Source organism: Macaca mulatta, chromosome 4 (genome assembly GCF_049350105.2).
Source record: "Macaca mulatta isolate MMU2019108-1 chromosome 4, T2T-MMU8v2.0, whole genome shotgun sequence".
In the NCBI taxonomy this organism is placed as follows: domain Eukaryota; kingdom Metazoa; phylum Chordata; class Mammalia; order Primates; family Cercopithecidae; genus Macaca; species Macaca mulatta.
The window spans coordinates 154,896,685-154,922,391 of NC_133409.1; the positions used below are offsets into that span (position 1 = coordinate 154,896,685).

General features: G+C 39.6%; 1 protein-coding gene across 3 annotated transcripts; it reads left to right on the plus strand.

The window, feature by feature from the left end:
- The first annotated feature begins 585 nt into the window (after positions 1-585).
- On the plus strand, positions 586-25,329 carry ZSCAN23 (zinc finger and SCAN domain containing 23). Of its 3 annotated transcripts, XR_013416748.1 has the most exons (7): positions 586-678; positions 3,836-3,967; positions 7,684-8,168; positions 8,419-8,566; positions 8,945-9,571; positions 18,045-20,182; positions 20,676-23,077. XR_013416748.1 is itself a non-coding variant. In XM_001101057.5 (5 exons), the coding sequence occupies exons 2-4, from the start codon at positions 7,761-7,763 to the stop codon at positions 9,556-9,558; spliced, it is 1,170 nt and encodes a 389-aa protein (XP_001101057.1). In that variant the 5' UTR covers positions 586-678; positions 7,684-7,760; the 3' UTR covers positions 9,559-9,571; positions 24,421-25,329. The 3 variants fall into 3 exon arrangements, 1 of the variants encoding a protein (XP_001101057.1); XR_013416747.1 differs by lacking the exon at positions 3,836-3,967; XM_001101057.5 differs by lacking the exons at positions 3,836-3,967; positions 18,045-20,182; positions 20,676-23,077 and adding an exon at positions 24,421-25,329.
- Positions 25,330-25,707: the final 378 nt, after the last annotated feature.

Here is a 25,707-nt window from a genome sequence, read left to right on the forward strand (position 1 = left end):
TCACGCCATTCTCCTGCCTCAGCCTCCCGAGTAGCTGGGACCACAGGCGCCCGCCACCACGCCCGGCTAATTTTTTCTATTTTTTAGTAGAGACGAGGTTTCACACTGTTAGCCAGGATGGTCTCGATCTCCTGACCTTGTGATCCGCCCGCCTCGGCCTCCCAAAGTTCTGGGATTACAGGCGTGAGCCACGGCGCCCGGAGTAATTGTTTATTTGTAAAGGAATCCATGAGTTCATCGTGATAAAATGAGACGGCAGGGAAAAGAAAAGGTATTCTTTGTAGGAAATGGCAACTAATCAATGTAGAAATGTGCTTCAGTTTCCTCACCTGTTAAATGGAGATAATTGTACCTAACTCACAGGGTTGTTATGCGGAGTAAATGAATTAATACGTGTTAAAACACTATGTTGGCCGTTATTATATTGCCCCCTGGAAGACAATGTGCCACCTAGCATCTCACTAAGACTACAGACGGGATTCAGCGTGACGACCACAGAGGTGTGGAAACCTCCGGCCTTCCTAGAAGGAACACAGCCAGAACCACAGTTCTGCGGGGAGCCGGCCGCGGTGACGCATTTCCGGCCTTTGTGGTTTATTATTCTTTGGACTGCGGTTGTCAAGGATTCAGAGCCGGTATGATCTGCGCTAGGTGGCATCTCCTTTCACGGATGCCTCGGTGAGCTTTGGAGTCGGGCTACAGCTGAGGGGCTTCGGAAGGGCTGGTCTGTGCGCTGCGACCTGGACTGGGTGTGGGGATCTGGCGGCAGGGGCTTCTTGGCCAGAGATGGGCCGGGCAGATGAGGGCAGAGGAGGTTGCTCCGCAGCCTGGAAGGGCCTTGTTAACCAAAAGTCAGCGTCGTTGCGCCTACCCCTTTCCCCCACCCCATGTCTATTCTTGAGCTCTTCAACCTGTCTGCCCTGTACTGATGGCACTCTGAACTCTCCCTATCTGTATCTTAGGATCCGAATAGATTCGGATATGAAGAAATGTTTGTATTTTCCGATGTCTTATTCTCTACTGTGGACTTATTTTAAAGAATAAGCAGGGATACTTTTAAATGCCACAGCCTTTCTTAGTCTAATTCACATAGTATAAAGGCTCTTGCTGCTATCTAATTTTTTGGAAGAATAAATAGCATCTACTATGTACCAGCCCAGCACTGTTCTAAGCACTTTCCAAATATCTGCTTCTCATAACACTAACAGATAGGCACTGTTATTATGTAGACTACACCCCACCTCCCTGTCCCGCCCCTTTTTAAAATTAACATACAAGAAGAAAATGAAGTAATTTGCCTAAGGTCATAGAGCTAGTAAGGGGTGTAGGCAGGATTCAAATACAGGAAATTTGGCTCCAGAGTCCATTTTCTTAAAACCTTTGCTATGCTAACTCCACTCTGTTCCTGTATTAGCTTTACAGCTATAACCCGGGAAGTTACTTCGCTCATTTGAATCCCGTCTTTCTTTTGTACCTCAATAGTCCTGGGCTTCTAGTTAGGATTTGATTGGAGAGAATGTATCTGAAGACGTCCATCTTTCACAGTGTTTCTGCAAACCTGATGAAACAGCCATTTTATTGGTTTGTGTACATGTTTCGCCTACCCATCTTGTTCTTTGAGCAATAGAAAAAGATTACAGTCTTGGCCCTAAGGGAAAGTAGCAACTATTAATTAAACCACCATTGTATCAAAATTGTACATTATGTCATTAAAAGATTAATTTGCATGTTTATATGCCAGGCTTTGTGCAAAAACACTTTCTATGCATTATCTCATTTAATATTCTCAACAAGTTGGCAAGGTAGTTTTTGACCTCATTTCATATATGAGCTTGAGGCTTAGAAAATCAGGTAACTTGCCCAAGATCACTGTGTTAAAATTCACAGATGGTAATCCCAGCACTTTGGGAGGCCGAGGTGGGCGGATTACCTGAGGTCAGGAGTTGGAGACCAGCTTGACCAATATGGTGAAACTCCATCCTACTAAAAATGAAACAATAAGCCAGGAGTGGTGGTAGGTGCCTGTAATCCCAGCTAGTCCGGAGGCTGAGGCAGGAGGATTGCTTGAACCTGGGAGGCAGAGGTTGCAAGTGAGCCGAGATCGCACCACTGCACTCCTGCCTGGGCAAAAAGAGCAAGACTCTGTCTCAAAAAAATAAAAAATAAAAAAGAATAAACAACCAGATCTGCCTGTGTTCTCTACTACCTCATACTACCTTCTGCTTATCTAAGGTAAATAAAATATATGGGCTTATATCAACTCTATGTGTGCACATGTGTACATGTGTATATACGATTGCAAATGCATAGAAAAGGACACATTCCAGTCTTTAAGACTGTTTATTTCAGGGTAGTAGAACTTGGTGAAAGAATTCTATATTCCTCTCTACTTTTTGGATTTAAAAAAATGGTTCTGAAGAGAAGTAATAGTACAAGGTAAATTGTGACTGAGGGTGAAAGGTGGGACTCATACAGTACATGACATGTGAGCGGGCAGGAGGAACAGGGTGAGCTGAAATGGATAAAGAAGACTTCAGAGAGGATGTGAGATTTGAATCAAGCTGCAGAGATTGGGTAGGGTTTGAATAAGGGAAGAAGGCAAGACCAAGCTCATGGCACAGGGATGAGAAACGCCTGATTAGAATAGTGAAGAGAAAAACCTGACTGGAGGTGAGAGTTTTTGCTTGTGGAATAGAGGAAACCAAGAGTGGAGCCAGACAACAGAAGCTAAAGGTCTGACTGGTTTTAAACTGTGCTTGAGAGTTTGGGAATTCATCCAATTAGTGAGGAGCCATAGATGGTGTCAGTGGAGGTGAGGGTCATGGGATGTATGATGATAAAGGCACGTTTGTATTATGTGCTGCTTAGTCTTCACCTACGTGCCTATCCTTGTTAAAGATAATCCTTCCATGAGGATGATGGTAGATTTGGGGGTGTTGAGCTTGCTGAGGCTCTAGGAGGAACAACTTTAAAATGCAGATGCATTTTTTAAGGTAAGATTTATTATACTAATTATATACATGGCATATACATTGAGGTTGTGATCCTGAATGGAAGATTAGGAACTCTATGTTTGTGACCAGGAGGGCAGGATTACAAAAAACTGGGGAAGCCTTTTGGAGACACTGGGTTTAAAGAACTCAGGTATGCTGGTGCAAGGATCTGGGCATTAAGGCCAGCAGATAAAAGCAAAACAGGTGAATGAAAGCAAAAATGAACCCAGAGTATACAGAGAAAATAGGGAAATTTATATTTGGGAAACTGTGTAAAGATTTGAAACACTACATCCCAGAAATGAATTTTTCTGGGCAGAGTTCTAAGATTCAGCTGCATTGTCTTTGAATAGAAAAACTTTGACTTGAAACCAAGTGGCACAGGTGGTAAATCAGAAAAAGACATTTTTCGGACCCTAGAAGATTGAAAAAAACAAGAAAGCGTGAGTGGCTGTTTCATCCTTTGAATCCATGGTATGTTTATTGAGTAATGTGAGTACATACTCTGAATTTAGCTATTTGATATTTGTACCACAAAACTTTCTTACCCTAGAACAAATTCAGCAGACCGTGTTTCAGGCCATGATGATCTCTTCCCTGGATGATTGTCATAGCATCCCTCTCTGCCTCCACTTAACCCCAAGGTCATTGACACAGCAGCTAGAGTTATGCTTTTGTATTAAATGTAAGTAAAATTTTGTTACCGCTTGGCTCAAAAATCCCCAATGGTTTCCAAATTTCATTGAGTACAAGCTAGAGCCCTTACCACTGCCTTTCATGATCAGTTCCCAAGCTCCCTGCTTTATCTCCTGTCAATTTCCCTTTTGTTTTCTTTGTTCCAGTCATTGTTCAACTAGCTATTACCTGAAGAATCCAGGTGTGTTCCCATCTGCACAAATTTGCACTTGCAGTTCCCTTTGCATGGAACAGTCTTTCTCCAGATAGCCATGTGACTTGCTCCTCACTTCCTTCAGGTTTGTTCAACCATTGGCTTATTAAGGCCTTCCCTGACTATAAAATAGCAACCTTTCTTTCCCCTTACTCTATCTCCTTACCTTTATTTTCTCTATAGCATTTATCACTACTTCACAAATACTTAATAATTATCTGTTTCCTGTGACCCCTTTTCCTCATCCTGGCCCCTCTTTTCCCCAACAGAAGTTAGTGTTGTAGCACTGGAGACTGTAAGTTCTGAAGTCAGATTTGTTGGGTTTGAATTGCAGCTTCACTGCTTACTATCTATAACTGACTTGAACTTTGGACTAGTAACTTAAACTTTTCATATCTCAGTTTTCTCATCTGTGATATGGGGGCAATAATAGCACCTTATTCATGGTTGTTTTGAGGATTAAATGGGTTAATATATATAAAGCATCTGTAACACTACCTGGCATGTTGAAAGCACTATAAATGTCTGCTATTATTGTTATTAGGATGTAAATTCCATGAGACTAGGGACTTTGTTATAATTGCAGCTGTATCCCCAGTGCCTAGAACAGTACATGGAATATGGTAGGCTCTGAATATATATTTGCTGGTAGGCTCTGAATAAATATCTGCTAAGTGAATGAGTGGTATATGAAAAGTTATGACAGAAAAAGATAATATGGTAGTCACAGTGGTGGTGAGTCAGCACCAAGAAAAGTGGAGGAAGGCTGGGCGCAGTGACTCACACCTGTAATCCCAGCATTTTGGGAGGCTGAGGCAGGAAGATCACGAGGTCAGGAGTCTGAGACCAGCCTGGCCAACATGGTGAAGCCCCGTCTCTACTAAAAAAATACAAAAATTAACTAGGCGTGGTGGTGGGTGCCTGTAATCACAGCTACTCGGGAGGCTGAGGCAGGAGAATCATTTGAACCTGGGAGGCAGTGAGCTGAGATCATGCTGTTGCACTCCAGCCTGGGCGACAGGGTGAAATTTCGTCTCAGAAAAAAAAAAAAAAAAGTGGAGGAAAACACGAATTTGAGGATTCTGTCTTTAGAGGAAAAAAAATCCTCTGTACACTTCCTGGGGTAGTGATTACAGAAGGTAACCAAACCAAAGATGCCAGAACTTTATAGAGGGGATTATGTGTGCAGGTTATCCAGAAGGATGCTGTCCCATGCCAGTAGTTTTTTTCGCCTTTGATAAATATAACCAGTAATCACAATATGAATCTAATTTTTCTTCTGGTTGCAATGTGATCAGTGTTCACTTGTAATTTAAATACCTCATATGGTTTGGCTGTGTCCCCACCCAAATCTCATCTTGAATTATAGTTCCCAATTTCTCATAATCCCCATGTGTCATGGGAGGGACCTGGTGGGAGATGATTTAATTATGGGGGCAGGTACCTTCATGTTCTGTTCTGGTGATAGTGAGTTCTCATGAGATCTGATGGTTTTATAAGGGGCTTTTCCCCCTTTTGCTTGGCACTTTTCCTGCTGCTGAATGCAAAGAAGGACATGTTTGCTTCCCCTTCCACCATGATTGTAAGTTTCCTGAGGCCTCCCCAGCCATGCTAAACTGTGGGTCAATTAAACCTCTTTCCTTTATAAATTACCCAGTCTTGGGTATGTCTTTAGTAGCAGCATAAGAACAGACTAATAAAATACCCTATTCTTAGTTATTTAATTTCACAATGCATGTCAACACCTAAGAATAATGTAGGGTTGCTGGGCGCGGTGGCTCATGCCTGTAATCCCAGCACTTTGGGAGGCCAAGGCGGGTGGATCATCTGAGGTCAGGAGTTCGAGACCAGCCTGGCCAATATGGTACAACCCTGTCTCTACTAAAAATACAAAAATTAGCCTGGCATGGTAGCGGGCACCTGTAATCCTAGCTACTCAGGAGGCTGAGGCAGGAGAATTGCTTGAACCTAGGAGGCGGAGGTTGCAGTGAGCTGAGATTGCGCCACTGTACTCCAGCCTGGGCAAAAGAGCAAGACTCTTCCTTAAAAAAACAAAAACAAAAAACAACAAACAGAATAGTGTAGGGTTATTTTTGCAATGGATTACAATAATTTTACTTAAAATTAAAACAAATATTTTATTCTACAGGTTATTATTCATTTGTGGGTCATAAAATCCATGTGGTGTGTCACAACCCACCACATAGATTTTATAACCCACGAAATATGTTCTCAGGCTTTTTTGTTTTGTCTTTTAATGAAATAGGTTTAAAAATAATTGTATGTCACTATATAAAGCAAGGATACATAGTGTTTTGTGAAATTATTATTTTAGTTATTTGTGTATCTCATAAATGTACAAACATACACTTATATACATGTGCATGTGTGTTCTGGGTTATAATATAAAATATATCTTAATAAGAGTCCTGGTCAAAAAAGTTTGAAAGTCTGTGCTCGAAAATGGTGCTTAGGAATCACTGGGTCATCTAACTGTTTTTCTTTCAGAAAATTGTCTTCATTAATTGCTATCCTGGTTAAGATTGCTCATAAGTTTGTTTGCTTTTGTTTTTGTTTTTTTGAGACGGAGTCTCACTCTGTCGCCCAGGCTAGAGTGCAGTGGTATGATCTTGGCCCACTGGAACCTCTGCCTCCCGGGTTCAAGCAATTCTCCAGCCTCAGCCTCCTGAGTAGCTGGGATTACAGGTGTGCCACCATGCCCAGCTAATTTGTGTATTTTTCAGTAGAGACGGGGTTTTGTCATGTTGGTCAGGCTGTTCTCGAACTCCTGACCTCAGGAGTCATAGACATTTGTCTTTTTATTAGCAGTAATTTTATTTTACATAAAATTGCCCCCTCCCCACCTTCAAGTAGCTTCAAAGAGAAAAAGTTTCCAAGAAATTAAAGGGCGAGAAAAAGGTCAAATTCTACTCCTGTTTTAAAGTACTGGAACCAGTATTTCCATCATTTTAATATCTCTGAGCCTAGATCACTGCAGTCAACTACTTTCTGATTCTTTTGCCTTAGCCTTAAACCACTAGGGATATTCATTTAATCTTACAATAACATAAGAAAAATAACAACAGTGTTACCACTTTGGAGTTTACTAAGTAGCCAACTTCTTTGTGTTCATTATCCTCGTTTTATCTTTGTATCAACCTAGAAAGATAGGCAGTGTTGGTTTTAGAATTCCTGTTTTACAGATTGAAGAGACCAAGGCTCAAAACATGAAGCCCAAGACTCTGGAGGGAATACCTGCAGGATGATGTCTCAGTCCAAGACCTTCCACATTTTAAACCTAGATCTCCCTCCTCCATACCTCCTATGGCTGGAGGGACTCTGCCTCGTCTCTCTAAGTGCATTTCTTAGAATTCTTACTTGTTTTATCATCTTTACTTTCCCTCCATCCTCCATTTATTTCCCTTTTCTTCTTGATTCTTGGTGTCATCTGTGACCACTTGGGCCCAAAGTGCTTTTTTACCTTCATATAGCTAAAATTTACCCCGAATTTAGTATCTTGTTATTCAAATGGAAACCCAATATGCTCAAGCTGATTTGAGCTGTTCCAGTCAGGATGATTGAAACAGTACCTTCCTTCAGAAAATTGTAGGAGTTTTTGTTCCGTTTCTGTTTTTCTTCCTGTATTATCTGGATTCGTATTTCTAAAGTATCTATCATTAATCATGTTTCGGTGTTCCTTCATGACACAGAGTGACTGATTTTAGTGTAAATACTCCAGTCCTTCCTTGTCCTGAGGTTTTCTGCATTTTTATATTTTTTTCTTTGCAAATAATTGTCTAGATCTCGGGGTTTCCAGAAGAAAAGATCAAGGGAGAATTATCAAGAATAGATTCTTTTTCTGAATAGTTAAACCTTTGATGGCCATAACCTTGACCCTTCAGACTGCAGAGATGCAGGAACGACTTCTGGCAGTGAAGGTAAAGGAGGAAGAGGAGGAACATTCCTGTGGGCCAGAATCAGGCCTGTCAAGAAATAACCCTCATACCAGAGAGATCTTTCGTAGACGCTTCAGACAGTTCTGCTATCAGGAGACCCCTGGGCCCCGGGAGGCTCTTCGAAGACTCCAGGAGCTCTGCCATCAGTGGCTGAGACCAGAGATGCACACCAAGGAGCAGATCCTAGAGCTGCTGGTGCTGGAGCAGTTCCTGAGTATCCTGCCCGAGGAGCTCCAGGCCTGGGTCAGAGAGCACCGTCCTGTGAGTGGAGAGGAGGCAGTGACTGTGCTGGAGGATTTGGAGAGAGAGCTGGATGAACCAGGAGAGCAGGTGAGAAGATGGCAGAACAGGGTTTGTACCTGTAAAAACAAGTATGAGGTTTCAGTGCAACAAGAAAAGGTAGAGGAGGAGGATTTTTTTTTATGCCAGACTTGATCTTCTGTGGGCTTTTAATCTGTCTGCCTCTGTTTTTTTCTTTGCCAGCTTCTTGGTCCTTCTTTTCTATCCAGAGGCCCTGAGAAGGCCTTCTTGCCATGTTCTCTCTGATATTTGGTTCCCAACTGTCCTTGATTTCCACCAGGTCCTGAGCCATGCTCATGAACAGGAAGAGTTTGTAAAGGAGAAGGCAACTCCAGGAGCAGCTCAGGAGTCATCAAATGACCAATTCCAAACCTTGGAAGAGCAACTTCGGTATAATTTGCGAGAGGTGTGCCCAGTTCAGGAGATTGGTGAGGATTAGAATTTCCTCAGGGAGCCTACCTCATTCCCTGAATATTTATGAATTCAACACATTTATTTAGTGTCTGCTATATGCCAGACACTGTGTCAGGTACCAGGGATACGGTGATAAACAAGGTAGATGTGATCCCCGCTCTCATGAAGTTTACAGTCTAGTGGGAGAGGCAGACAATAAGTAAGCAGTTATAATACAGTGCATCTTTTCCCTGAGGTCTGGGTATAATAGATTGAGTGGAAAAATAAACAGAAAAAGTGGCTACTTGTCCCCTTCCACCCATTTGCCTGGCCACTTTTTTTCTTTTGTCTTTGGAAAGCTAATCTGTTATCTCTCATACTTCATGTTATCTTTCATGTTATTATTATTTTAGATGGCAAGGCTGGGACTTGGAATGTGGAGTTAGCCCCAAAGAGGGAGATTTCTCAGGAAGTGAAATCTCTTGTACAAGTTCCTGGAAAACTGAATGGTAATATTACTCAGATGCCTGAGTATGGAGCTATCTGTGACCACGAGGGCAGATTGGAAAAGCAAAGGGTGAGCTCTTCAGTGGAGAGACCCTATATCTGTAATGAATGTGGAAAAAGCTTCACCCAGAATTCCATCCTTATTGAGCACCAGAGAACACACACAGGTGAGAAGCCTTATGAATGTGACGAGTGTGGGCGGGCCTTCAGCCAGCGGTCAGGCCTATTCCAGCACCAGAGACTCCACACTGGGGAGAAGCGCTACCAGTGCAGTGTTTGTGGCAAAGCCTTCAGCCAGAATGCCGGGCTTTTCCATCACCTCAGAATTCACACTGGGGAGAAACCTTACCAGTGCAATCAGTGCAATAAGAGTTTTAGTCGACGTTCAGTCCTCATTAAGCATCAGAGAATTCACACTGGAGAGAGACCTTATGAATGTGAAGAATGTGGCAAGAACTTCATTTACCATTGCAACCTAATCCAGCATCGGAAAGTCCACCCTGTGGCTGAATCAAGCTAGCTCCTTGAAACAGGTAGGGAAAAGTATTTCTCACTTTGTCCCTGCTATGTCCTCTAGCATAGAGAGTTCAAGGGAAAGCCAGTAAAAATTCCCTTATTTTATACAGAGAAGCATAATATCTTAAATACATCTGCCAAGTTCTCTGATCAGTGACATCTACAGTTTTACGATACTGAATGTTGCCTCTTGTGTTAATTTCATCATGTATGCTGTAGACCTAGTTTCACACACATCTGTGCAAGAAGTTTTCTAAGTATATTTCAGGAAAACTTCTTCATCCTAGTTTTTAAAAACTTTAAAAAAAAAGTTTAAAATAATTCTATGTAGGCTGAGTACAAAATAATCTCAAAGGGAGTTCACTGAGTATTTAAAAATTAATTTAAAAATAATTGTAATAAAATTCATAATATAGGTTTCCTGACTTCATTCACATAAAATATGATAATTTGCTTTTTAACCTACAAAAAGGAGCAGATGAGTCCTCCTATATAAATGTAGATTTATAGTAAGTTGGATTTCTGTAGATTTTTTAGTAAGTTAACCTTTAGGAACCGAGGAATTGAAGCAGCCATGTGTTATTCGCAGCTCAGTGGCTCTTCGTAACAAATATTGCTCATGATTTTAAATTTATGCAGAGGCTAAGAAACTTAGCTAAAAATCTGATATCTCGCTTCAGATTTTTTATTGGAAAATATAGGCCTATGTATTTTTCCAGTAACATATAATGAGCATTTTTTGTTTTTGCCTTTTTCTCCTTTATTCAATATTTTGTATGGAAAATTTGAAACATATTCAAGATTGAAAAGAAGTATGATCACTCTTTCATGTTGATTGTTTTTATAACCTCCACATTTCTCAGCATTTACTATTGATTACCACCAAGGTCATACATAAAAAAATTTCTTTCCCTTAACATTGACTTAGTAACTCTTTACAAAGCTTTATACAAGGTCCAGGAGACAAAGAAATGGAAAACCTATGGTGAAAACAATCTGGTTTGGAATACACCCAAATACCCAATACATAGCAAGTAACTTAAGAATAACAGAATCACTCTAAGGGACCTTCAAGATCATTTCTGTTTGCTCTTATTTGACAGATAAGAGAAAAGGAAGTTCTGGGAAGTAACTAAGATCATAGAGCCACTTAAAAGCAGAGCTGTAACTAGAACCCTGTCTCCTAGTTCCTAGTGTAACACTGTTTCTATTAAGCCACTGGGTGTTTATATATTTTTTATATCACCAAATAAAAATTACAAGTATATGGAATTTATAGGATTTATAAGTCATTGAAGTTGCTCAACAAACCCGCCCATTTATATGTTTCAATAAATGCACAACTCCTCTATTTAATTTACACTGGAATCCAGGAAAGACTCTTCTCACTTATTCCTCATTGGAAGCATTTTATTTATGTTTGTAATTATTATTTTTAACTTTTAAAATTTAATTTACTTAGTAGGACTTTTTAAAAAGATTCATTCTTCAACTCGTTCAAAAATCAAAATAATACAAAAGGTCTACTTTCCTAAGTAGCCATAGTACTAGTTTCTTATGTATCTTTCAGTGTTTCTTTATGTAAATATAGGCAAATACTAATGTATAATCTTATTTCTTCCATTATTCAGGAAGACGGCATATTATTTATACTCTTCTAATACCTTGCTGTTTTCATGAAAGAATATAATCTTTAGAGATGTCCACATCATAACATAGAACTTCTTCATTCTTTTTATAAGTGAATAGAATTTTATTTGTTCATACTCCATAGTTTATTTAACAAACTCCTATAGATGAAAAAACTCACTATTTTAAAATGTTACATATTCTGTTTCTTCTCCCCAGTTTAGTCCAAGTTAAGTTCCTTCTGTTCAAAAGCTAACAGTTTTCATATGAGCTAGGAAACAAGGCATGGGCAACCAGAATTGCACATATTTCTTCTACAGATAAATGGAGAAGTGATGGGTGGTATTTTTCAGTTTAGTGTATTTGGTTCTATCACATATTCTTCCACCTGACATTTCAAATTGCTTGTGTCACTCCTTAAGGCTAATTGTGGGTATTATAAAAAATCTTATACTTCCTCAAGAGTATTTTTTATTGTGTTTTGAGGTTAAATTATTTCCAAGAGAAATAGCTACAGATTATTTATTATTATTATTATTATTATTTTTCGTTTTTTTGAGGCAGAGTCTCGCTCTGTCGCCCAGGCTGGAGTGCGGTGGCACGATCTAGGCTCACTGCAAGCTCTGCCTCCCGGGTTCATGCCATTCTCCCGCCTCAGCCTCCTGAGTAGCTGGGACTACAGGTGCCCGCCACCACGCCCAGCTAATTTTTCATATTTTTAGTAGAGACGGGGTTTCACCATGTTAGCCAGGATGGTCTCGATCTCCTGACCTCGTGATCCGCCCGCCTGGGCCTCCCAAAGTGCTGGGATTACAGGCGTGAGCCACTGCGCCCGGCCAGCTACAGATTATTAAGTGAAGTTAAGAAAAATATAGTAGACCCAAATTTGAAGTAAAATCAGCTTCTCAAGTAAATATGTATTCCACAAAGTGATGTAATAGAGATTCTATACTATTCTGAGTTTATAAATATCTTAAATGCCTCTCCATTTAAGATAATGAGAAAAGTGAAGTCCAGAGTGCTTAAGCACTTGTAGTAATCTTTCCATCTTTTATTGCCTTAAAAATTTTGTAAAGGAAACCAATTATGAACAGAGATCATTGTGAATTACATGTGGTTTCATAGACACTTACACTTGGAGCCCTGAGACCCATTGTAGGCATCTGAAAACAAGAGCAACAACAAAGTGGGTTGGAAAGAAAAAAGAACAAAATATGAGAACATAAAAAAGAATCAGACAGAAGGTAAAATTAGATGCTAAAACTCTAGATTGGGCGAAAAATGGTGACCAAAGGAAAAATAAAAAGCTAGATGCAGAGACAGAGTGTTGCCAAGAAACATGCTTCATCTTCATAATAATTATTAGAAATCTCTCATTTATCAACTGGTTCAAGTTTTTAGATATTGTTGTCTTAAGCAGTGAAAATAATCTCACTGCCTTTTACTCCTCACACTTTTTATTACTTTCCATAAAATGGAGGATAGGGAGAAAAGCATAGTCTAGAAACCACTGTGATTTTTAGATCTCTTTGAACCTATCCCCAATTTTCTATGTCAGCTGCCATTGGGCAGTGTTGAAAGCATTATTTCTTGATGATACCTGCACTAGCATCACCTGGGTTGTTTGTTTGAACTGCAGTTTTCTGAGCCCCACCCCTGAATCAGTTTCTGAGGCAGAGCCTGAGAATCTGTATCTAATTAGCATATTAGTGGTCCACACACATAAGGTAACTATGTAATTGATTGTCCAATCTGGGACACTTGAAAATGAAAAGGAGTGCTGTTAATAATTATGCCAAGACAACAAGTATAAATCAGGAGGTATGGTCCCCATACTAATAACGTTTGCAATAGGCAATATTTTTTTCAACCAAGGAGATAGAAGAGACAGAGAATCAGAAAGATTACAATGTTCTGTCATGAAAGCTAAGGCAGAATATATACGAAAAGGCTGTTGGAGACTTAGGTGTAGCCACCTAGCCTAAGGTAACCCCCAGTAATCTATTGGATTAGGAAAGAAAGGATGGGATAATATGTCTGCACAAACAAAACAGAGGGCCCTCCACCCCACCCCCAATTAAGACAAACCCATTGTTAACATAGCTAGTTACCTAAGATGAAACTATTAGAGTGAATGGTTTACCAGACAAGATGGACGACGTCCTGGAAGCACAGGAGTGTTTCAGTGGTATAGGGACTGATAGAGTACAGTGTTCAACCTTATACTGTAGAAGAAAGTGAGAAGATAGAGTATTGGATCAGAAGCTTGCACTGTTAAGGCAAACAGTGAGCCATTTTAAGCAGGTAGTTGGGTGAAGGGGAAGGGGGCAGATACTGTACCAAGTAGTTTCATAATTTATCACATTCACTCCACATCATTTGTTGGCTGTGGAGAGGAGTCCTCTTGCCACTTGATGGTACCAAAGACAGCTGACCTGCCTTAAGTGTGTTAATAGATCTTCATAGCTATTCAGCAATTGCCTCAAGATCATTGACTGCAGGGGTGGAGATGGCGGTGGCCTCCCCTCATCACCCCTGACTTCTGCTAATTCATTGTAGAGGGGTATATAGTCAGGGATCTATAAGCCCCAAACTTGCTAGTGGTTAAGTTACTCGTGGGGACCTGATTTATTTAAACTGGTTTAAAACAATGGAGAGCAAACCAACATCTTCCCCTCTTGTTGCCACTTTCCTCAGGTGGGTGTTGATTATTGCATTTGACCCTTGGGGGCAGAGTGAAGGTAACTGGACAATTTGTGTGGTACTGATAATACCAGACCCAGAGTTGGTTGGTTGATTTTTTTTGTTTGGAAAGCCCTTTATCTTCTGAGAGACATGACCAGTGCTGTGGGAGGAGCTCTGAGTGTGCCCGTGCCTAGACACCCCCATCAGCCATCCCAGGAGCTTGGTTGGGCTCTAAGGTGCTCGTTGGGGCCGATTGAGGAATCTCCCTGAGGATAGAGGAAAGACCCTGATGCCTGAGACCCAGAGGACCAGGGACTTAGGGAAGGGAGGACAGGGCAGGATCCAGTGTGAGCAGTCAGGTGTCTTCAGCAGGGGAGAGAGAGAAGTCAGCCCAGACTGAGTGGCTGCTGGACACAAGATGTTACGACCCTTGTCCCCCTGAGCCTTTTTGAGGCGGCTTTTGCGCTCACAAAGGTGAGCCAGGTGGTGTGCACAAATGAACCACTGAGATTGATGGGTCCTCCAAGATTCCTAGAGAGGTGGGCAGAGGAGCCGGCCGAAGTGCGTTGAAACATGGACGTTCTTCCGGTATCCTGTGCGTTGCGGACAAAGTATTTCCTTTCCCCTAGAGAAGTGTTCAGTTTTCAGTATCCCGGGACTGTGTGTGTAGGCAGTGTGCTAGTCCTTTCTACTCATGCAAGATGCACTATACTTTCTCAGCGATCCAGAGATCATGGTACTTGGAGGGGGTGCTGTTGCCCCCTTTTCCAGGGCTTGCTCTTTTACGTAGATCCCTCAGGATCAGGATTTTGTGTTTTGTAGTCAGCTCCACCAGACATTTCAGAGATGCAGAAAACTGAACAAAGCGCTGTACAGAGCTGGGTCTGTATGGATCATCCCCTTCTCAGATGGGGGCACAGACTTACCAGCAAGGAGGCCTCACCAGAATCCATCAGCCGAAAGGTCCTCCCGGCCAAGAGCTGGCTTCCGTATACGTTTTCTGAATCCTACGGCCGTTTTAACCTGAATAGTTTTTTCAGTTTTCATAAAAATCCCCTATACTAATGATTACGATATTGTATATCTGTAAAGGCTTAATACTTAAAGAAAAATACTTGACATGATCCCCACAATTCTGCAAAACAAAGGGAAGTGGTACGTGAATTTCTCTGGGTAAGAAAACATTCAGAGGTTAACACATTCAAGCGAGCATTTATTGAATGCCACATAATGGCCTAGGCTTTATGTTGCAAAAATGGGAATAAGCCAGATAAAAGGCATTTCTTACTGTATAGTGTAATGGGAAAGACATGTTGTCTTGAGGAAAATAAACTTCGTACATAGGGACTCTGGAGGTGGAACATTAAAGATGGTTTCCCTGAGTAGGCAATAGCAGAGCTGTCTCTGTGGACTATGAGAAGTTGGATAGCAAAGAGGAAATGGCACTTGAGGGATCGTTATAGTATGTGAAGGAGGGATCAGAAAACCATTTCAGAAAACTGCAAGTAAATGGTGGGTGCATTCCAGCCTGGGCAACAAGAGTGGCAGAGGTGGGGCAAAGAGAGTAGAGAATAACTGAAATATGCTGAGGAATTTAAAGTTTATAGAGCAGTGTGCTTTTCCATTTTCTTAATGTCACAGCACATAAAGAAAATTTGTAGGCACACTGCTAAGCAGAAGAGACTAGGCTAAGGACATCAGCCTTCCTGGCCACCCCGGTAGCTGAAGAGATCAGTATGCTGGTACTCCTATAAGCCGTTTGAAGCATGCAGTAAACTGTGGCAATGCACAGTAGCTGGGCAGTTACATGCTCTGTCTAGATTTAAGAAGAGGAGTAATGTAATCTTACTAGCTTTCTAGAAATATTCTAGAAGTGATGTGGTGAATGAATTGGAAGAGGGCAAAACTGAAAGCAAGAGAGACTAGAGACGTGCAGTTGTTAAAGAAAGAACCAAAACCATAAGTTGGTGAAAGTAAGTCAGTCACTGGCTATAGAAATAAAGAAGGTACCAAGTGGAACTGTGTTACAGATTACAGATTTAACTAGACCTGATAACTAATTAGACTGATGAAATTGAGAAAGAAAAGGTATTGAGAGCACTGCCTGTCACACACTAAGTATCATATAAGTATTTTTTAGATAAAATAAATGTAGCCAGGGATAAATAGGCAGGTTTGGATTAAATTATTCGGTAAGTGTGGCACAATTTTATAAGAGATGGCTAATATTGGAGAATAAATTGGTCACAAGGGGAAAATGATGAATTTTTGGTGGTGAGTTGAAGATGCTTGTAAGACATAAAACTGAAAGGGTCTAATGCACCACTGGACTGTAAAGGCCTGGAGCTCCAAAGAAAGATTGGGATGAGTGAATCAGGTTTAGGACTTTTCAGGTGAAAGCTGATGTCATAGAATGGTTGAGATTGCCCAGAATGAATATGGGATGAGAATAAGGCTGGATTTCAAATTAGGATACTAGACTTTTTTTGTTTTTGTTTTTGTTTTTTGACGGAATTTTGCTCTTGTTGCCCACGCAGGAGTGCAATGGCTCAACCTTGGCTCACCGCAACCTCCGCCTCCTGGGTTCAGGCAATTCGCCTGCGTCAGCCTCCCAAATAGCTAGGATTACAGGCATGCGCCACCACACCTGGCTAATTTTGTATTTTTAGTAGAGATGGGGTTTCTCCATGTTGTGAGGCTGGTCTCGAACTCCTGACCTCAGGTGATCTGCCCGCCTCAGCCTCCCAAAGTGTTGAGATTACAAGCGTGAGCCACCGTGCCCAGCTTGATACTAGACATTTTTGATAGGCAGAATAAGAGCCACGAAATAGACTAAATAATAGTCATTAGAAACATATTTAACAGGTATGTGCCACATAGCAATGTTTCAGTCAACAGCAGACCACATGTACAATAATAGTTCCATAAGATTATAATAACATATTTTTACTGTACCTTTTCTGTGTTTAGATATGTTTACATATACAAATACTTGGCTTTGTGTTATAGCTACCTACAGTATTCAGTACAGTAACATGCTGTACAGGTTTGTAGCCTAGGAGCATTAGGTTATACACTATAGCCTAGGTGTATAGTAGGCTCTACCATCTAGGTTTGTGGAAGTACAGTCTATGATATTCTCACAATGATGAAATCGCCTAAAGACACATTTCTTAGAACTTAACCATGTGATTAAGCAATGCATAACTATTCTTCCTGAGTGCCAAGCATTAGGCTAAACACTACAAAAACCAACTTATGGAAAAATAACCAGAAGAGTTTATAGTATTTCTCAGAAAATTGGGAGTAGGTTAGCAGTGTTAGGTGCTGCAGGGGCATCTGGTAGGAAAAGGACTGAAAAATACCCACTGGGTTTGTGTACCAAGGGGGCCTTGTTTAATTAACTTGGGACCAATAAGTCAGATATGAGGTCCCCTGACTGGCATGCACACTATTCTAAAATTAAAAATACTTTTGGGTCAGGCGCAGTGGCTCACGCCTGTAATCCCAGCACTTTGGGAAGCCAAGGTGGGTGGATCACCTGAGGTCAGGAGTTTGAGACCAGCCTGACCAACATGAAACCCCATCTCTACTAAAATACAAAATTAGCTGAGCATGGTGGCACATGCCTGTAATCTCAGCTACTTGGGTGGCTGAGTCAGGAGGATTGCTTGAACCTGCGAGGCAGAGGTTGCAGTGAGCCGAGATAGCGCCACTGCATTCCAGCCTGGGCAATGAGAGAAAAATTCTGTCTGAAGCAAACAAACAAACTTTTGAAATCATCTAGCACAATCCTTGGCACAGAGAAGTTGATTTATACAGGTATTCGTCATTTTACTTGCACTTTGCTTTACTGCACTTCACAGATACTGTGTTTTCTACAAATTGAAAGTTTGTGGCAACCCTGCATCAAGCAAGTCTGTCAACACCATTTTTCCAACATCATGTGCACACTTCGTGTTTCTGTGTCACATTTTGGTAATTGAGTATTTCAAAATTTAAAATTATTATTATATCTATTATGGTGATCTGTGATCAGTGATCTTTGATGTAATTTGCAATTGTTTTGGGGCACCACTAACCACACCCATTTAAGATGCCTAACTTAAAAGATAAATGTGGTGTGTGTTGTGACTCTTCCACCAACCAACCATTCCCCCATTTCTCTCTCCTCAGGCCTCCCTATTCCCTGAGACACAACAGTGTCAAAATGAAACCAGTTAATAACACTACAGTGGCATCTCAGTGTTCAAGTGAAAGGAAGAGTCTCACATCTCTCTCTTTAAATCAAAAGTTAGAAATGATTAAGCTTAGTGAGGAAGACATGTTGAAAGCTGAGATAGGTTGAAAGCTAGGCCTCTTGTACCAAACAGCCAGTTGTGAATGCAAAGGAAAAGTTCTTGAAGGAAGTTAAAGCCACTCCACTGAACACAGTGATAAGAAAGCAAAACAGCTTTATTGCTGATATGGAGCAAGTTTGAGTGATCTGGAAAGATCAAACCAGCCACAACATGCCGTTGAGCCACAGCGTAATCCACAGCAGGATCCTAACTCTCTTCAATTCTATGATGGCTGAGAGATGAGGAAGCTGCAGAAGAAAAGTTAGAAGCTAGCAGATGTTGGTTCATGAGATTTAAGGAAAGAAGCTGTCTCCACAACATAACTGTGCAAAGTGAAGCAGCAAATGTTGATGTAGACACTGCAGGAAGTTATTCAGAAAACCTAGCTAAGATAGTGGATGAAGGTAGCTATACTAAAGAACAGATTTTTAATGTAGATGAAACACTTTATATTGGAAGAATATACCATCTTGGACTTCCATAACTAGAGAGAAGTCAGTGCCTGGCTTCAAAGGACAGTCTGACTTTCTTGATAGGAGCTAATGGAGTTGGTGACTTGAAGTTGAAGCCAATGCTCATTTACTAAGCTGAAAATCCTAGAGTCCTTAAGGATCATGCTAGCTGGGCATGCTGTAATCCTAGCACATTGGGAGACCAAGTCAGGAGGATTGCTGAGCCCAGGAGTTTGAGACCAGCCTGGGCAACATGGAAAAACCCTGTCTCTACAAAAAACAAAAAAAACAAAAATTAACTAGGTGTGGTGGCACACACCTTTGCTCCCACCTACTAGGGAAGCTAAAGTGGGTGGATTGCTTGAGCCTGGGAGGCAGAGGTTGCAGTGAGCCACGATTGCACCACTGCACTCCAGCCTGGGTAATAGAGAAAGAACCTGTCCCAAACAAACAAAAAGAATCATGCTAAATCTACTCTGCCTGTGCTCTAAAAATGGAATAACAAAGCCTGGATGATAGCACATTTATTTACAACATGGTTTACTGAATATTTTAAGTCCACTGTTGAGACCTACTGCTCAAAAAAAAAAGATTCCTTTCAAAATATTACTGCTCATTGACAATGCACCAAGTTACTGAAGAGCTCTGAGGGAGATGTGCAAAAGGGTTAATATTGTTTTCATGCCTAACACAGCTAACCATTCCACAGCCCACAGATCAAGGAGTAATTGCAACTTTCAAGTCTTATTATTTAAGAAATACATTTTGTAAGGGTAGAGCTACCATAGATAGTGATTCCTCTGATGGATCTGGGCAAAGTGAATTGAAAACCTTCTGGAGAGGATTCACATTCTAGATGCTATTAAGAACATTTGTGATTCACGGGAGGAGATCAAAATATCATCGTGAACAGGAGTTTGGAAGAAGTTGATTCCCATCCTCATGGATGACTTTAACAGGTTCAAGACTTCAGTGGAGGAAATAACTGTAGATATAGAGGAAATAGCAAGAGAACTAGAAGTGTAGTTCTCTTGTCTCGTCTTCTCGGAAGATGTGACAGAATTGCTGCATTCTTATGATAAAATTTGAATGGATGAGAAGTTACTTCTTATGGATGAGTAAAGAAAGTGGTTTCTTGAGATTAAATCTACTCCTGGGGAAGATGCTGTGAAATTGTTGAAATAATAGCAAAGAATTTAGAATGTCACATAAACTTAATTGATAAAGCAGTGGCAGAGTTTGAGAGGATTGACTCTAATTTTGAGAGTTCTGTGGGTAAAATGCTATTAAACAGCATTGCATATCACAGAGAAATAGTTCATGAAAGGAAGAATCAATTGATGCAGCAAACCTCAGCGTCTCATGTTTTAAGAAATTGCCACAGCCACCCGAGCTTTCAGCAGTTATCACCCTGATCAGCCATGAGTCAGCAGACATCGAGGCAAGACCCTGCAGCCTCAAAAAGATTATGACTCACTGAAGAGTTCTGCATTTTTTAGCAATAAAGTATCTTTTAATTAAGGTATGTGCATTTTTTAGACATGCTACTGCACACTTAATAGACTGTCATGTAGTGTAAACATAACTTTTATATGCACTGGAAAGGCAAAAAAATTGTATAACTCACTTTATTGCAATATTTGCTTTTTTGCAGTGGTCTAGAACCAAATCTGCAATATGTCCAATGTATGCCTGTAAATGTTAATTGACCCATCTGACATGCAATAGAAGCATGCCAAGTTGTGTGCATCACTTTTTGCACCTATTGTTTTTGTTAATCATCTGAATATTTCACTGAAGTTTCTAGATCTGAAAGCTAATAGTGTCTTATTCTTTACTCTAGAAGTAATTGAAATGTCTTTTAGTTAATTTTATGTCATTTTTTGCTTATTTATCTTTCACATAAATTTTTTTTTTACCTTCAAATCATTGCCTTGATATAGCCATTCACCTCTGAGGTAAATATGTTCCAGTTTGGAGTTGATCTTCTTTAACAATGATGTGTTATGCCTTAGCATCATCCTGAAGCATATGTACTGCTGCACTGAGCCAGTCTTCTGAGCTGTTTCACCCAGGAATGCATTCAGACCAACTGCAGAAGAACCAAAGAAGTGTCATATGGTTAAAGAATCTAGCCCACACAGAAAGGGAGCTTCTGGTCAGGAGTTCTTCAGAGAGGGTACTATGCGTATTTGCTTGGGCCTCAAGGGTCCAGCTACAGGCTCTTTGCCATCAGTGGTGGAGACCAGTGATACACAGCAAGGAGCACATCTTGGAACTACGGATCCTGACCATCCTGCCGAAGAATTCCAGGCCTGGGTATAGGAGCATCCCAGAGTATAGTGAAGAAGCTATCTGTACTAAACTTGGAGAGGAAGCCGAATGATCTGGGAGGAAAGGTAAAATGAAGAAATGTCTTATCAGATAGCAGGTATTATCTCCAGAGAGAGATAAGAGAGTTGAGATCACTTCTCTAGGGTAGTTAGAGAAAATGGCTAACATGTTATTGGCCAGAGTTATTTATTTTTTTTCTACTATGTTGAGTTTTTTTTTTTTTTAACTTGTAGGCCCTGTGTATTTTTCCCTCTTTGTCTGTTTGTCCCTGCCCTTGCAGATAAAGGAAAACTGCTTTCTGCCCTCCCATTGTGTGTTCCACAGTAATAATGGGATTTTAAGCTCTAACTTTCAGCAAATGTCAACCTCATTAAACTCTGTCTTATTGTCCCCAGTTCCCCACCCTCCTACAGGCAACAAATAGTGTCCCAAGGCAAATACTGTATCTGGCAGCTTCATAGGACTCACCTGGAGTCTAGCTCCAGCCAGTAAAGGGTCAATTCAGCTCTGAATCTTGGGAGTTTCACACTATTAAGGAGAACATTAAGGAGGAGACAGCAAAGAAGCAGTTAGGAAATGTTGGTGTCTTTTTGTATTTCTCTAAATGAACCTCGTCATTAAAATCTCTGCCTACCTTTCATTTAATCTCTATTGCCTATTCCACTTTTAACCTGTTCCTCTAAGCATACCACTTTAACCTGGATTATGATTCTTTTCTTTCTTCACTTCTTTGCCTTAAAATTGTTTTTTGTTTTTGTTTTTAAATCCTGCTACTCTCATGTTACCTTGTATGGCTCAGTTTCTCCCTTCTAATACTGCCAACTTCCTTAACCCAGACCTCTTAGCCCAAAGACAGGAGAATGTTTTTCTATATTGAAGCCAATAGAAAACTATTAAAAGGCTACATGCAATAAATAAATTTTCAAATGTACATTTTTTAAATGAGCGTAGGAAACATAAAACTTTAGTAGGTGCATGCTTACTGGGAAAGCACGCATACGTGCTAAGATGCCATTATACTGAAAGTATTGTTTACCACTTGTTTTTTAATTTAATATTACATTACGGATATCTTTTCAAGTTACATATAATACCTATATGTAGCTGATATACATTTCACTGCAAGGGTATTGAATTATTTTGTAACTGGCCTTAGAGGGTTTTCACATGGCTTCTTTTTTCTGTTTTTTTTTTTTTTTAATACTACCAACTAAAAGCCATGAACTCTTTTCTTTTTCTTTTTTTCTTCACTCTGTACTATGAAAAAAGTTTAAGCATATATAAAAGTAGAATTGTACTACTTTTAATAAATCCCCATGAACCTGTCACCCAGCTTCACCATTATCAGATTATGGCCCATCTTGTTTCACTTATAACTCTACTTATATCCCATGCTTTTTTATACATATAATTTTAAAGCGTATCTGAGATATCATAGTCTTTCAAATGTAAATGTTTCAATATTTGCTGTAAAAGGTATGAATTTTAAAAATGTAAACATAATACTATTTTCATACCTAAACAATTAACAGTAATTCTTTAATATCAATTTTCTAGTTTTCTCAAAGATGTCATAAACTTTTTTTTGTTCATTTTGTTTTTTAACTTATCTGAATCAAGATCCAAGGAAGAAAACACATTGTGATGGGTTGATATGTCTCCTAAGTTTCTTTTAATGTATGGGTACCCTCTCCTGTTTTCTCTTCTGTTACAACTCACTTGTTAAAGAAAATGAAGTTGTTTATCCTGTAGAGTTGCACACAGCATGGGTTTTGCTGTCTGCATCATGTGCTGTAGTCTATGATGTTCTGTTGTCCTCTGTATTTTCTGTAAATTGTAGTAATGTACAGGCTTGATTAAAATCAAGTTTTAAGTTTTTTTGACCAGGTAAATTTAATGATTTTGGCAAGATAGTGTGTTCTATTTGAAGCCTATATTTTCTGTTTGTCTCTTTTTCTTTGGTGTTAGCAGCTATTGATCCTCAATACCTATAGCTAATAATCCATTAGGGGTCCCAAAATGGTGACATTCTAATTGTATCCTCCTTTCTTCATTTAATAAAGCTGGAATAGTTATATAAAAATACATTTCCCCTGGTTTTCTGTTTAGTTATCCAATGGTTTGTTTAGGAAAGGCAAGATAATTGGTTAAGTCACTCCCCAGTACCTTGCTTTTTAAATCAGTTTTCAAAACAATGAATTAGTTTGTAATCATCCTTTAAAACAGTGGCCAGTTGTTAGTAATAGTATCATTAGGAACTTGTGGATTGAAGCATTATTTGATGTTTTTCAATCCATAATACTATCCTTCCTAAAGCTCATTTATCTCCTCTTTGAGCAGTAGAAGCCTTTTCAGTTTGGCATGTGAATCCTTATGAACCTAGTCATCTTTGATGGTTTTCTTGCTGACCTGTGTGATAAGATGTACCAAGCCCATCTTACAGTTTTCCTTACATAGTCCTAGAATTAATACTTTTTCCAAGGACCTCTGATTCTGCCTAACGGGAAATGGTATTTCAAAACCAAAAATAGGGCATTAGGAGTGCTTATGGCTTAGTCAATTGGTCCTAGGCCTTTCCAGTACTCAGAGTTAGGAAAAAATTTAAAAGAAAATGTATATCATGAGTTCACATTGATAGTTCTAGTTCACATTTACTACTTCGGGTCTTAATCTCTTATCTTCATCTGTATCTCCTTTTAGAGGATTCTGAAAGGCACCAGGAATGATAGAACATCAAATAATTACTCACTTGCTGTCCCACAATATATACACAATAGCCTCATCATAAAAAAACCACAGCATTACCCACAAATATGATTACTGTAAATAGCTTAGTGGTGGCGTGTGTGTGTGTGTATACATGTTTTCTATTCTTTTTGTCCTTAAGATATATATCACTTGGGCTATACAAAAAAAAAATTACTGCTTTAAGGACGTATGAAATAATTACTCTTTTATGTGGTTATGCCACCAGTGGATATAAACGTAAGTTCAGTTTGTTGAATTTTTTTCAATGTTCAGAGAGTGGTTTTTAAAATTATTTAAAACATAAAGTTTTAGATGTTAAATCTACAAAGTAAGATATTTTCGAGGTTCTATTCTTGTTTTCTTCTTCCTATTGCCTCCCTTACCCATCAGTAACCTTTCTGTGCTCCTTTTATGAATTATCTTTTCATTACTTGTTGTTTTAATACAAGCATATGTATGTATACACACAAATACACACACAACCCTTCCTTTTTAAATGATAGCACATTATAATTTAAGTAATAAACTCTACATATCTGTTTTATGGGAAACATTTTCTTCTGTTTTCTCTTTCTTCTGGCATATAGTTCTAAAAAGTGCTTATTTCGTGAGCAAGTGATTGAGTAAAGTATATGTGAATGAGTGAATTATGCTGACATTTTCAGTCTCTTCTTTCAGATGATTTGATCAAAATGGAGAATAAGAGTGTTCTTCCCAAGCAGAAGAAATGAAGAAATAACATGCCAACAGGAAAACACTGTCAGATTTGATGGCAGTATTCCTGAGAACTTTGTGTAGATGTCCAAATGTATGAGGAAAGACTAGGAAAATATCCAGAAAATACCACAGTGATGAATGTGGAGTAATTTTTGCTCAGAACTCTGTCCTAATTCAGCATCAGAAATTCACACTGGTGAGGATTCTTATGAATGTAACAAGTATGGGAAAGCCTTTACTCAGAAGTGTAGGCTTCATGCAAATAAGAGAATTCACACTGGAGTTAGATATATAAATGAGAAAAATATGGGAAAGCTTTCAGTGCGAACACTAGACTCATTCATCGTAAGAAAATCCATACTGGAGAGAGACCCTATAATAAATGTGATAAGTGAAACAAAGCCGTTGGCCAGTGGTCAGTCCTCAACAAGCACCAGAGGCTTCACACCAGAGAGATTTGTTACTACCAGTGTAACAAGTGTGGTAAAGTTCATAGAATTCAGCTTTTTCATCATATCAGAATCCATATTGGAGAGAAACCCTTTCAGTGTAATCAGTATAGTAAAATTTCTCTTTAACATTCATTCCTTATTCAACACCAGAGAATCCATTCAAAAGAGAACTTAGGAAGTTGATAAATATGGATGGAAAAGGCTTTGCATAATAGTTCCTCACCTGACATTGAGATTTTGTGAGTGTCCAGCATCTGAAATTGGCAAGGCAGAATTTCTTCCCAGCAGACCTTGAACTTGGTTTGGATGAGAATTGGCCCTTCAAAATGGTCCCCACCAAAATCCTGTCATTTAACAGAACAAGCCATTTACTTTTTCCCCTAACCGCTAATCAAATAAAACACTTTTGTGATTCAAAGAGTGGCCTGTGGACCACCAGTTCAGTTTCGATGTTTTACTAGTTTTTCCAAAATACAGTTCTCACAAGTTTAGACTGTTGTTTAATAATACTTTTTAGTGAAAACTGAAGTTGTACATAAAATACAAATAAGAATATTAGATCATTAATGTATTTTAAATGTAGCTGCAGTGATGATAATTTGTCAAGTCAAACATGTTTAGCATTCTTTTAGGGACAGCACAGTGAATTCTTGGGCCTTCTATTCCTACCTAAGTTCTGATGTATAACATGTAGCTCCCAGCCAAGACTCCAAACAAGAAAGATGCTTTTTTTTCCCTCTCTCTCTCTTAGAGACAGGATCTTGTTCTGTCACCCAGGCTACAGTGCAGTGGTACA